General features: G+C 46.5%; 1 protein-coding gene across 1 annotated transcript in view; it reads left to right on the forward strand.

Moving 5' to 3' along the window:
* The window catches only part of LOC103273518 (zinc finger protein 132), a 6,876-nt gene extending 759 nt beyond the window's left edge, over positions 1-6,117 (forward strand). The window contains exons 2-3 of the mRNA XM_021719016.1: positions 1,648-1,801; positions 4,043-6,117. Coding sequence (XP_021574691.1) covers positions 1,768-1,801; positions 4,043-5,409 — 1,401 coding nt within the window. The 5' untranslated portion in view covers positions 1,648-1,767 and the 3' untranslated portion in view covers positions 5,410-6,117. The remainder of the gene's footprint in view (positions 1-1,647; positions 1,802-4,042) is intronic.
* The last annotated feature ends 7,644 nt before the right edge of the window (positions 6,118-13,761 follow it).

The following is a 13,761-nucleotide window of genomic DNA, read 5'->3' on the forward strand; positions in this document are numbered from 1 at the left end:
GCCGGGAGCAGCCACTGCACTCCAGTCTGGGCGACAGAGTGAGACTCCAACTCAAAAAAAAAAAAAGTTTGACTTCTGAGTCCGCTCAAGTTTTGCCATGGAGTGCCTGATGTGAGGCAGTGAAAGAAAGTGAGATATCAAGGTTGATTCTAAATTTTTCAGATATGAAAGTTTACATGAGGCATAGATTTCAGAGGGAAGATAAAGAATTGGATTTTGGTCATGTTATGTTTGAGATGTCCTAGAGACTGACAAATTTAGATGCCAAATGGACCACTAAACGTGATTATGGAGTTATGTCAGGTACAGGCTGGAGAAATCCAAGGGGTAGAGGCTTATGTGTGGACACTGCATGCAGCTGTGGGTTCTAAGCAGGGAGTAGATCTAGGACAAAAGTGAAGCATAGATATGACAGATGTAGGATAAGAGTAGGGCTTGGGTTTATGTTGATTTACCTCTCTACAGCTCACCAGGTTTTTGTGGCCATCCTTCTTGTGGGTTGTCAGTTTGGTGGAGTAGCAGGGTTAGAAAGGGTTAGCACCAGCTGAGTTCCCAAGCCAAAGGTGGGATTCAGTGGGTCTAGATTTGTGTTGGGAAGAGGACGCTGTGACTGGTGAGGGAACAATATATGTGAAGACAGAGGTAGAAGAAGGTAGAGATATTTAAGACCTGCTTATGGTTCTGGGCAGCTGAGTGTTGAAGCAACAGGACAAGGAGAGGAGGAATTGACTGGAAGGTTTATGGCTGCCTCTGGCAATGAGGTTTTTGGAGATCTGCAGCAGGCCTGCCAGAATTGGATCCTTGTTGCCTTTGTCAGGTATGCTATGTGCAGAGCAAGATGTGGGAATGCTAGGGAAATGCCTATGGTGTCAACAGGGAGAGGAGTGGTTATAGTAGTAGAGAGAGGTAGAACTATAAGAATGGTGTGGTCTGAAGAGTGACATGTACAAGGTGTGAACTGGTGGGCCCAGGGTCCTGGTACTAGAGGTAAGAAAGAAAGGAGAAGCCGGGCTCGGTGGCTCAGCCTATAATCCTGCACCTTTGGGAGGCTGAGGTGAGTGGATTGCCTAAGCCCGCGGATTCGAGACCCGCCTGGGCAGCGAGACCTCATCTCCACAATAAATCAAAAAATCAGCCGAGCATGGTAGTGCGTGCCTGTAATTCCAGCTACTCGGAAGGCTGAGGCGGAAGGATTGCCAGAGCCCAGCGGGTCGAGGCTGCGGTGACCGGGAGTGGCTACTGCACTCCAGTCTGGGCAGCAGAGTGAGACTTCAACTCAAAAAAAAAGAGAGAAAGGAGAACCCCAATTTTCTTATGTTTGGTAGATGTGATCTGGGAGAGACAAGGGAAAATAGCTAGCAGGAAAGAAGCGGCAGTGTCCTTCTGCCCACCTACCTTTAGGTTGGGTTGGCCTGGATATGGAGACCAAAGGGACTATGAGGAGAGAGGGGCACCAGTGGTACCAGGACATGTTATCTCCTCTTTGGTGGGGCCCTGAGGAGGAAGATAAACTGTGGATGGATAAGGAGAATGAACTGAGAAAATCATGAGAAGAAGAAATGTCAATGGTATATGTGGCAGGACTCTTAGTCACAGGACAAGGGCCTGGATATGTTCATTTGACCATTTTTTGTGTTTATTTTTTAGCCCACCTGTTGGCCCCCATCATTGAAGAGCCTGGTGACCTTTGAAGATGTGGCTGTGCGTTTCTCCCAAGAGGAGTGGGAGCTCCTTGATGCAGCCCAGAGGCACCTGTACCACAGTGTAATGCTGGAGAACTTTGAGCTCATGACCTCACTTGGTAAGGCCCTTATGTCTCCTGCCCCAGCATGGTGATGGCCAGCTTATGCGGTATGCATTTTCCCCAAGGAAAGTTCTATACATCCCAAAGCTGGATCATGGGAACTGCTTCCTTCCCAGGTTTCCTGTTATAGATATTGTAGGTTCTGGGACTCTGTGTACTTCTCCTTTCTCTCCCTAAGCATCTCCATGAGCATAGCTGTTGCCCAGGAGTCTTGTTGGGGCAAAGATTTTGGGGATCAGGCATCTCTGCCTAACTGATGCCACTGAGCTTGACCAGTCCCTGGCTGAGTGACCCAGTATAAGGCCATGCCCAAGTTCTAACCCATTCCCCCATAAGACATTCTTAAAAACAGCTTTAGACTGGGTGTGGTGGCTCATGCCTGTAATCCCAGCACTTTGGGAGGCTGAGTTAAGAGGATTGCCTGAGCCCATGGGTTCGAGACCAGCCTGGGCAACTTGGTGAGACCTCATCTCTACAATAAATCAAAAAATTAGCCGTGAGTGGTGGCATGCGCCTGTAGTTCCAGCTGCTTGGAAGTCTGAGGTGAAAGGATCACCAGAGCCCAGCAGGTTGAGGCTGCGGTGGCCATGAGCACACCACTACACTCCAGCCTGGGCGACAGAGTGAGACTCCAACTCAAAAAAATAAATAAAATAAAATAAAAACAGCTTTAATAAGATAAACCATAAAGTTCACGTTTTTAAAGTATACAGTTCAAGTTCAGTAGTTTTTAATATATTTTCATTGTGTAACCATCGCTCTTAATTTTAGAGTGTTTTTATCACCTAAAGAGAAACTGTATCCATTAGCAGTCCCTCCCCATATTCCCTTATCCCTTTCTCCCCCGCCCCAGGAAACCACTAATTTACTTTCTAACTATATAGATTTACCTATTCTAGACATTTTATATAAGTGGAATCATACCATATATATTCTTCTGTGACTGGCTTTTGCTTAGCATAATGTTTTTCAGGTTCATCCATGTTGTAACATTTATCAATATTTCATTCCTATTTATAGCCAGATAATATTCCATATATAGGTATACTATAGTTTGTTTATCCATTTATCAGTTGATAGGCATTTGGCTTGTTTCCACTTACTAGCTGTTATAAAAAATGCTGCTATTAAGCTAAGTGTAGTGGTGCCAGGGACTGGTCAAGCTCAGAGGCAGGTGTTCAAGACCAGCCTGGGCAACAAAGTGAGACCACATCTCAATTTTTTTTAATGCTGCTATGAATATTCTTTTTTTTTTTTTTTTTTTTGAGTTGGAGTCTCACTCGGTCACCCAGACTGGAGTGCAGTGGCTGCTCCCGGCCACCACAGCCTTGACCCACTGGGCTCCAACGATCCTTCCGCCTCAGGCTTCCAAGTAGTTGGAACTACAGGCACGCACTACCACGCCTGCCTCATTTTTTTTTTTTTAATTGTAGAGTTGAGGTCTCACCAAGTTGCCCAGGTGGGTCTTGAACCCGTGGGCTCAGGCAATCCACTCACCTCAGCCTCCCAAAGGCGCGGGATTATAGGCTGAGCCACCGAGCCCGGCTATGAATATTCTTTTACAAGTTTGCGTGTGGCTATGTTTTAGTTCTTTTTTGTAGCTATGCAGGAGCAGAATTGCCAAACTGTTTTTCAAATTGGGTGAACCATTTTATAATTCCATCTGTAGTGTATGCATCCAGTTTTTCTACTTCATCATCAACATTTGTTGAGTTTTTTTTTTTAAGCTATCCTAGTGGGTATGAAATTAATCTCATTATGGTTTTAAAATGATGTTAAAATCGTTGCTTGTGTTTATTGGCATTTGTGTATATATCTTTTGGGGGTAAATGTCTATTCAAGTTATTTGACCAATTTCTGTGTCCTTGCTTCTGGTGAAGCCTCCTTACTCTGGCTGGGCTGCGGCCTGTCCTACATAGTGGGCCCTTCACCCTGCTTATGGCCCCCTTGGCCTGTCAGCAATCCCTTGGACCCATTCCTGGTGTGAATTCCTTTGTGATACTTTTTTTTTTCGAGTCAGAGTTTCGCTCTGTCACCCAGGCTGGAGTGCAGTGGCACACTCATGGCCACTGCAACCTCAACCTGCTGGACTCAGGCTATACTTCTCCCTCAGCCTTCCAAGTAGCTGGGATTACAGGCATGAGCCAACACACCTGGCTCTTTGTGACACTTTTCTAATGAAGTCACCCTTTCCCATCAAGTGAAATACTTAGTTAACTGGCATTTCTCTCCTTTCAGGCTGTTGGCAAGGAGTGGAGGGTGAGGAGGCTCATCCTAAGCAGAATGTTTTTGTAGAAGGGGTGTCACAGGTCAGGATCCCCAGCGCACATCCTTCCATCCAGAAGACTAACTCCTGTGACATGTGTGGGCCATTCTTGAAAGACATTTTGCACCTGGCTGAGCATCAGGGAACACACCCTGAAGAAAAACCCTATACATGTGGAGCATGTGGGAAAGACTTTTGGTTCAATGGAAACCTTCACCAGCACCAGAAGGACTGTAGTAGAGAGAAACCCTTTAGATCATACAAGGACAGGGACTCATTTATGAAGAGCTCTAAAGTCCACCTGTCAGAGAAGTCCTTCGCTTGGGGGGAAGGTGGGAAGGCCATCTTAGACAATCATTACCTCCTCCAGTATCAGGCTATTGACAGTGGGAGGAAGCCATATTCCAGTCTTGGGACACTCCCAGAAGTCCATACCACACAGAAACTCTTCAAGTGCTGCTACTATGGAAAAGCCTTCCTGAAGAGCTCCACCATCCTCAATCATCTGCGTACTCACTCTCACTCAGAAGAGATACCATTTAGATGCCCAACAGATGGAAATTTCTTAGAGGAGAAATCAACTCTTGTTAATAAAAAATTTCCCACTGAAGAAATACCCCATGTGTGTAAAGAGTGTGGGAAGGTCTTTAGTCATCCATCAAAACTGAGGAAGCACCAGAAATTTCACACTTTAGTAAAATATTATGAGTGCAGTGAATGTTGGAAAACGTTCAGCCACAAACTCACACTTGTTCATCATCAGAGAATCACACAGGAGAAAAACCTTATAAGTGCAGTGAATGTGGGAAAGCCTTCAGTAACAGGTCACACCTCATTCGGCATGGGAATGTTCACACTGGAGAAAGGCCTTTTGAGTGCCTCAAATGTGGAAGAGCCTTCAGCCAAAGCTCCAATTTCCTTCGGCACCAGAAAGTTCACACCCAAGTACGACCTTATGAATGCAATCAATGTGATAAATCCTTCAGCCGAAGCTCTGCTCTTATTCAGCACTGGAGAGTTCACTCTGGAGAAAGACCTTATGAGTGCAGTGACTGTGGAAGAACTTTTAACAATAACTCCAACCTTGCTCAACACCAGAAAGTTCACACTGGAGAACGACCTTTTGAGTGCAGTGAATGTGGAAGAGACTTCAGCCAAAGTTCTCACCTCCTTCGACATCAGAAAGTTCACACTGGCGAACGGCCTTTTGAGTGCAGTGAATGTGGCAAAGCTTTCAGCAATTGCTCCACCCTCATTCAGCACCAGAAAGTACACAGTGGGCAAAGGCCTTATGAATGCAGTGAGTGTAGAAAAGCCTTCAGCCGCAGCTCCAGCCTGATTCAGCACTGGAGAATTCACACTGGAGAAAGACCTTATGAATATAGTAAGTGTGGGAAAGCCTTTGCTCACAGCTCTAGTCTCATTGAGCATTGGAGAGTTCACACAAAAGAACGGCCTTATGAGTGCAATGAATGTGGGAAATTCTTTAGCCAAAACTCCATTCTCATTAAACATCAGAAAGTCCACACTGGAGAAAGGCCTTATAAGTGCAGTGAATGTGGGAAATTATTTAGCCGAAAGTCCAGCCTCATTTATCACTGGAGAATTCACACTGGAGAAAGACCATATGAATGCAGTGAGTGTGGGAGAGCCTTCAGCAGTAACTCCCACCTGGTTCGTCACCGTAGAATTCACACACAAGAAAGGCCCTATGATTGCATCCAGTGTGGAAAAGCCTTTAGTGAAAGATCCACACTTGTTCGACACCAGAGAGTTCACACCAGAGAAAGGACTTATGAATGCAGCTAATGCAGGAAAATATTCAGCTGTCTTTGTAACCTTGCTCAGCATAAAAGGATTCATACTTGAGTGGAAACTTATGGAAGTGGTTCTTGTTAGAAAATCCTCAGATGAGTCACACTTCATGCAGCAGAATCTCCACCCCCGATAAATTATCTAAATGTACTACTGGCCGGGCGCCGTAGCACTTTGGGAGGTTGAGGTGAGAGGATCGCCTGAGCCCACAGGTTCGAGACCAGTCTGGGTAACTTGGTGAGACCTTATCTCTACAATAAATCAAAAAATTAGCCGGGCATGGTAGCACGTGCCTGTAGTTCCAGTTACTTGGAAGACTGAGATGGAAGGATTGCCTGAACCCAGTAGATCAAGGCTGCGGCAGCCGTCAACGTGCCACTGCACTCCAGTCTGGGCGACAGAGTGAGACTCCAACTAAAAAAATAAGTAAATAAATAAAGAAATGTACCACTAATGTGGAAAAGCTTTCAAAAATTACTCTGTCCTTTCTGACAAGATTTGTGCCCACACACCTTGGCAGAACCATCTCACCACTAAAACATATATCCTGCCTGGATTCAAATATTTGCAGCATTCCTTTCTTTTTGCATGGGGAAAGCAGCTCCCTGTTCCTCTCTTCTTTCCTGGAGGGAATCAGGATTGTCCTTAGCCCATTGGAATGGCTTAATTTCCATTGCCTGTGAGAGGGCTAGGCATGCTAGTTCATGCTGGTCAAGGGGCCTTGAGGGGAATCCAGTTTGAGCTTCTAAGGAAGAAGTAAATTCCTCATGAATGTGGTCAAATCTGCATGAAACTTCTATGATGTGTCCAGTGAGCCCACAAATCACCCTCCACAGGAACCATCTACCTTCTCTGCTTTATACTGTATAGTAATAAAGACCTTATTGATCAGATTACCTTTACTTTTAGGGGACTGTTGGGATAGGTTGAGAAAAGGAATGGGTAGAGTATGGAATGTCTTTCAGGGGCACAGTGGAAAGGCAGGGAGTCAGTCTGTCCTATTATAGCCTACTTTGTATTTTTGTGTGAAGGACTGGGAAAGATTGGAAGGCTCTGGAGTAAACATAGTGTCCTATGTTCCAGTTCCCTGAGGGCCCAGAGCTTACTATGAGGGAAAATAAACTGATCTGCAACTCTATAGCGATCTGTTGGGTTAAGAGGCCGATCTTTCATTCCTCGGGAGAATTCTGGGTTTCCCCAACTGCCTGAGGAGAAGCTGTCTTCTGGTTCCTAATAAGGAGACATGACTCTAGGAGGCCAGTAGGCAGGGTCACCAAGGCGAAGACCTAGGGGGCCCAGTGGGTACTATATGTGGATAGAAAAACATTGGGTATGGAGTAATAAACAGAGAATAGGGGAGACTGGTAAACTATAGGGTTCATGCCATCTTGCACAGAGGAGCAGCCATATTTCTTCATTAGCTATGGCTGTACAAGGTGAGGGTATACAACTCAAGAGCTGCAGACTTGTGTATCTCCAATGACGAGGCCACAGTCAAAGCAAGTAAATGCAATTTGTATGCATTCACCTCACCTCTCTGAACTGCATCTTGGCATCCATCACCCCACCCCCACCCCTCAGGCAGGAGCTTAGGGCTGACAGAAGTGATATCCTGTAGTCAGGAAAGTGGTGTTTGTGACCTGGCCAGGGTTTCTGGTCACTAACACTCTGCCTTCATGGCTTCACAGTCTTGCTGCCCAACAGAGTCGGCACAGGGAGATGGGATTTAACACACAGTTTACAGACATGGTATTTCAGAAGGTGCTTGAGATTCAGAATCTTGTAGAAGCTGGTGTTTGGTGTATATTAAAAACTTAATTACCAACTAAGCTTAGTATAATCTACATGTTAGCTGTTGCTATTTACTTGTCTGTACCCTCTCCAATCAAGGGAGTACTCATGGGATAACTGGCTGGGATGGGAACAGAAGTTCCCATGAAAAAGCCTGGCCAGGCGCATTGGTGCATACTTGTAGTCCTAGCTACACAGGAGGCTAAGGTGAAAATCTTTTTTTTTTGTGTTGGAGTCTCACTCTGTCGCCCAGACTGGAGGGCAGTGGCCGCTCCCGGCCACCGCAGCCTTGACCTGCTGGGCTCCGGCGATCCTTCCGCCTCAGCCTTCCAAGTAGCTGGAACTACAGGCATGCGCTAACACGCCCGGCTAATTTTTTATTTATTGTAGAGATGAGGTCTCGCCAAGTTGCCCAGGTGGGTCTCAAACACGCGGGCTCAGACAATCCACTCACCTCAGCGTGGGATTACAGGCTGAGCCACTGAGCCCGGCAGTGAAAATCTCTTGAGCCAGGAGTCTGAGTCCATCCTAGGCAACATAGTGAGACTCCCATCTCTTGAAAGAAAAGAGGGATCACTACTGAATAGTGGTGTCAATAGCCACTGCTGCTGTCACTTCTGTCCCAGGTGCCTCTGCTTTCCCTTGCCCATGTGGATTTCACCCAACAGGTGTTCACTCGAGGGGTACATGGCAGGACTAGTACTCCATGACTTGGCATTCCTCATCCTGACCATGGCACCCTTGGCCGGCCAAAGACCCTGTGGACTCTCCTGGCTGAACATTAGGCAATAAGCCCTAGGTAGAAACCGCACATGAGGGAGTGGATCAAATTTTTACCAGTATCAAGACTATTAATGATGGAGACAACCTTTTCAGATGTGGCAAAGTGCAGATGTTCATGCATAGCAGAATTCACAAGTGAGAGGACCCCATCCCAGACTGGGCATTTGTGTAAGCTTTCCAGAGTAACTATCCTCTTTCTTTTTTTTTTTTTTTTTGAGTTGAAGTCTCACTGTTGTTGCCCAAGCTGGAGTGCAGTGGCACACTCATGGCCACCGCAGCCTCGACCTGCTGGGCTTAGGCGATCCTTCCTCCTCAGCCTTTCAAGTAGTTGAAAGAGATGCATGCCACCACACACAGCTAGTGTGTGTGTGTGTGTGTGTGTGTGTGTGTGTGTGTGTGTATGTGTGTGTGTGTGTTTGTGTGTGTGTGAATGAGTGATTTATTGTACAGATGGGGGTCTCACCAAGTTGCCCAGGCTGGTCTCGAACCCCCAGACTCAGGCATTCCTCTCACCTTGGCCTCCCAAGGTGCTGAGATTGCAGGCTAAACCACCATGCCCAGCCAACTACCCTCTTTTAGCATTGGAGTACCCAGAGCAACGAGAAGCCCAAAAGTATGTAGGAAGTTCTTCCCTTCTCCACCACCCAAGTATCCATAGCACAGAGATGCTACAGTGAAGAGCTGAATGGGAAGACATCGCCACCAAGCTCCAGTCTCAACCACCAAGCAGGCCATGTTAGGCAGAAACCCTTCAAGAGCAGTAGCTGTGGGGATGAACTTGTGATGATTTTTGCCATCTTCAGCTACTTGAAAACTCACACTGAAGAGAGATTCTTTAAACATTCGGTATAAAGAAAGGCCCTTCAAAGTCAGGTGCAGTGGATCATGCCTATAATCCCAGCTCCTTGGGAGGCAGAAGTGAGAGGACTGCCTGAGTCCAGGGGTTCAAGACCAGCTTGGACAAGTTGGCGAGACTTCATCTCAAGAAAAAAAAAATTAGCCAGGCTGGTGGCATGCACCTGTAGTTCCAGCTACTTGGAAGGCTGAGGTGGAAGGATTGCCTGAGCCCAGCAGGTTGAGGCTGCAGTGGCTGTGAGCGCCACTGCACTCCAGCCTGGGTGACAGTGAGATTTTGACTCAAAACAAGCAAACAAAAAACAACAGGCTGGGCGCAGTGGCTCAAGTCAGTAATCCCAGCACTTTGGAAGGCTGAGGTGAGAGGAATACATGAGACCAGGAATTCAAGACCAGCCTGAGCAACTTGATGAGACCGCGTCTCTACAATAAATTACACACACACACACACACACACACACACACACACAGACTAGCTGGGCGTGGTGGCGTGTGTCTTTAGTTCCAGCTGCTTGAAGGCTGAGGCGGAAGGATCACCTAAGCCCAGCAGGTCAAGGCTGCCGTGGCCATTAGCATGCCACTGCACTCCAGAGACTCGACTCAGAAAACAAAACAAAACAACAACAACAAAACACCCTCAGAAGAAATTAACCCTTACCTATTAACCTTACCAAAAAATTCACAGTAGAGATACATTCCTCATGTGTTAGGAATGCAGGAAGTTTTTCTCTCCTATGTAAGAAAGCAATAGAAAGTTCCTATGGGAAAAAGGATTTACGAGTATAGTGAAAAGAGGAAGGCCTTCAGCCATAGACACTTCTCTGTTTTTTAATCACCAGAGAATTCACAACAGGACAACAAATGTGGGAAAGCCACAGCTCCAGTAATCCTAGGCAGCATTATATCATTGCTATTTGCTGTTGCAGAAGCCATTTGCATCTGTTGTCACTGTGTAACAAGTTACCCAAAACTTAGTGGCTTGAACAATATTAATTATCTCACAGTTTCTATAAGTCAGGAATCTGGGTTCAGCTTAGCTGACTTCTCTGCTTTAGGATTTTTCACAAGTCTGACATTAAGGAGTCAGTTGGGAGTGTGATAATCTGAAGGATTGGGGAAGGATCTGCTTCCAAACTCACTCATGTAGTTGGCATTATTCAGTTCTTTGTGGACTGTTTGACTCAGGGCCTCTCTGCCTGTTGGTCAGAGACCACCTCCAGTTCTCTGCCACATGGGCTTCCCTAAAATGGCAACTTGCTTTATCAAAGCTTGCAAACTGAGAATGCAATAGAGAATGCCAACAAGTTGATTGTTTATAACCTAATCACAGAAGTGATATTCTGTCACCTTTGCTATATCCTGTTTGTTAGAAGAAAGTCACGTTGTCCATCCCACAGTCAAGGGGATGTGGTTTATACAAGGGCATGAACACCAGAGGGCAGAGACCATTGGGAGCCATAACTGAAGCTGCCTACCAAACCATCTCATCTTTACTAGCTAGCAAGACCCCCATGTGTCAGTCTCTCCCCCTGTGCTCAGGGAAGGCATACTATTCCCCTTTTTCCACACGCCAGAGGGAATTATGTTGCATCTGAGCCCTTTGAGGGACTCTTGTTTTCTTCCCCATTGATGGCTTTACATGCGGGTATGACATTACTTTGGCCAGGAAGATATTAGCTGGTGTCTTCTATGACTTTCCAGAAAAGGTTTCTCATCTTTGTGGACATTTTTTTTTTTTTTTTGAGTTGGAGTCTCACTCGGTCGCCAGCCTGGAGTGCAGTGGCCACTCCCGGCCACCGCAGCCTCGCCTGCTGGGCTCCAGCAATCCTTCTGCCTCAGCCTTCTGAGTAGCCGGAATTACAGGCACGCGCTACCATGCCCGTCTGATTTTTTGATTTATTGTAGAGATGAGGTCTCGCTGCCCAGGCGGGTCTCGAACCCGCGGGCTCAGGCAATCCACTAACCTCAGCCTCCCAAAGGCACAGGATTACAGGATGAGCCACCGAGCCCGGCTTGTGGACATTTTTTGAGTATACATGTGACACTTGGGAGTGATTTGTTCAGTTTCAGTCACCCAATCCTGGACCTGCCTGTCTCACTGTGAGATAATGAAGGCCTTGATGTTTAGCCACTTGTGTCAAAAGTTGTGTTTACTCATTAATTGGGTTGAAACAATCCATCCTAATATGGACTAACAACAGCTTTTGTGGGAGACACTACTTTGAGTGCCTCAGACAAGAAAATGGCTAGGAAGAGCTCTCAGTCCAGTTTTGGTTGAATTTGCCTTGCCCTAAGGCCTCCTGGGAAAGACTGAAGGGCTAAAGACTGAATCTCGTGGTCTGGATACCAAGAATGTGACAGTTTCTTTGAGAATCTCCACAGCAAGAGTTGGGTCCCTTGTTCTCAGTGAGTGTCCACTCTACTAGCTGTGTCTCTGGACCTGTCCAAGGCTCATGACTCATGAAATCTAGAACCTGGTAGGCAAGTATCACTGGCTCAGACCTATTTGGGCCATGTGGAAAGTATCATTGGTTAAAAAAAACAATGGGTGTGGAAAATACTGTGGTAAACTAGAGGGGATGTAGCCATTCTAAAGGCATATCAGAAACTACCAATGACTATGGCCAAATGGGATAAGAGTGTGTAGAACCTCTCAGGACCTGCAGACCTGTGTGTCACCCATAAGTGAAATCCAATGAAATGTTTTGTGTATTTCTGTAGACTCCCTGAGCTATTTATCTCATGGCCATTGTTGCACAGGTAGGAACCTCAACCTCAAGACCGAGCAAAGACAGAGCTTATGGTCTAGAGAGTGGCTTAGTGTGATGGTAGGGTTTCTAGAGAGGTGCATGGCCATGGCCTTCATTATTCTACTTCTGGTTGCCACCAAGTAGGTCTGTCCATCTTAAGGAGTGGGGAAACAAGAAGAGTCAAGTATTTTGTGTGTATGTGGCTTTTGATTTTATAAATGTTGGGAAACATTTCCAAAAACATTTCAACATAAAACAAACTGAGTTCAACAAAACTTATAGGTTGGCTTTGTATATTTCCCTGGGTGCTTCTTTGAGGTCTGGGGGAAAGAAAGACTAGAGCTCTTCTGATGTGAGGAGCTTTGGCTTGTGGTGTCCATCCAAACTGCACAGTAAATAAGAGGCCACTGCTGCTTCTACCTCTCCCCAAAGTCTCTGAGGAGTTGGGGAATGATGACCACACCAGGAGCAGAAGACACAGCAGTCTTGCAGTCAGCAGAATTTACATCAGCACATCTCAAGTACTTCTCAGCACAGCAAGGTGTTTTGGGGATCCCTACAGGCCTTCCTTCCTGTATATAATACTTTTCTGCAACATAGAGGGCTCCTGTGGGATCAGAATGAAAGGCCAGCTTGAACTTCATGGGGCTCAGGCTTCTAAGCAAATGGGGTCATCAGAGCTCAATCCTTTGTGTAAGTGGCCAAGATTAGCTCTCATAAAATGGTGTTGGAGCCAGGCTTGGTGGCTCAGCCTGTAATCCTGCGCTTTGGGAGGCTGAGGTGAGTGGATTGCCTGAGCCCGTGGGTTCATGACCCATCTGGGCAACTTGGTGAGACCTCATCTCTACAATAAATCAAAAAATTAGCCGACCATGGTAGTGCACGCCTGTAGTTCCAGCTACTTGGAAGGCTGAGTGGAAGGATCGCCGGAGCCCAGCAGGTTGAGGCTGAAGTGGCCGGGAGCGGCCGTTGCACTCAAGTCTGGATGACAAGAGTGAGACTCCAACAACAACAAAAAAAAATGGTGTTGGGTGTGGTGTCACACTCCTGTAGTCCCAGCTAGACCCTTGGAGGGTGTAAAAAAAGACACCACTGTGATTCAAGGATGTGACCCCAGAAAGGAGCACAAACGAAAATATATAACCAAGAGAAGATTTCCACATGGGAGGGTAAAGGAGAGGGTGGAGATCTGGGGGCAGGAAGAGGGAAGTAAACATTAGACCAAGCTCACCTGGGTTGAAATCCCAGCTCTGCCTCTTATTAGATTATACCTGCTGTGTGACCATGGACAGAACTCTCTGTGTTACAGTCTTCTCATCTGTACAGTGGTTCCCAGCCCATAAAGCTTTTGTATTAAATGCATTTCTATACATTAACTGTGAAGTATAAACTCTTTTTTTATTTTTTTGAGTTGGGGTCTCACTCTGCCCAGGCTGGAGTGCCGTGGCACACTCACGGCCACCCGTGTCGACCTGCTGGGCTCAGGTGATCCCTCCACCTCAGCCTTCCAAGTAGCCGAAACTACAGGAGCATGCTACCACGCCCAGCTAATTTTTTTGATTTATTGTAGAGATGAGGCCTTGCCAAGTTGCCCAGGGTGTTCTCGAACCCATGGGCTCAGGCAATCCCCTCGCCTTGGCCTCCCAAAGTGCTGGGATTATAGGTGTGAGCCAACATGCTCAGTCAATTTTTTTTAT

Source organism: Carlito syrichta, unplaced genomic scaffold (genome assembly GCF_000164805.1).
Source record: "Carlito syrichta isolate Samal-C Ts95f unplaced genomic scaffold, Tarsius_syrichta-2.0.1 Scaffold314075, whole genome shotgun sequence".
Taxonomy (NCBI): Eukaryota; Metazoa; Chordata; class Mammalia; order Primates; family Tarsiidae; genus Carlito; species Carlito syrichta.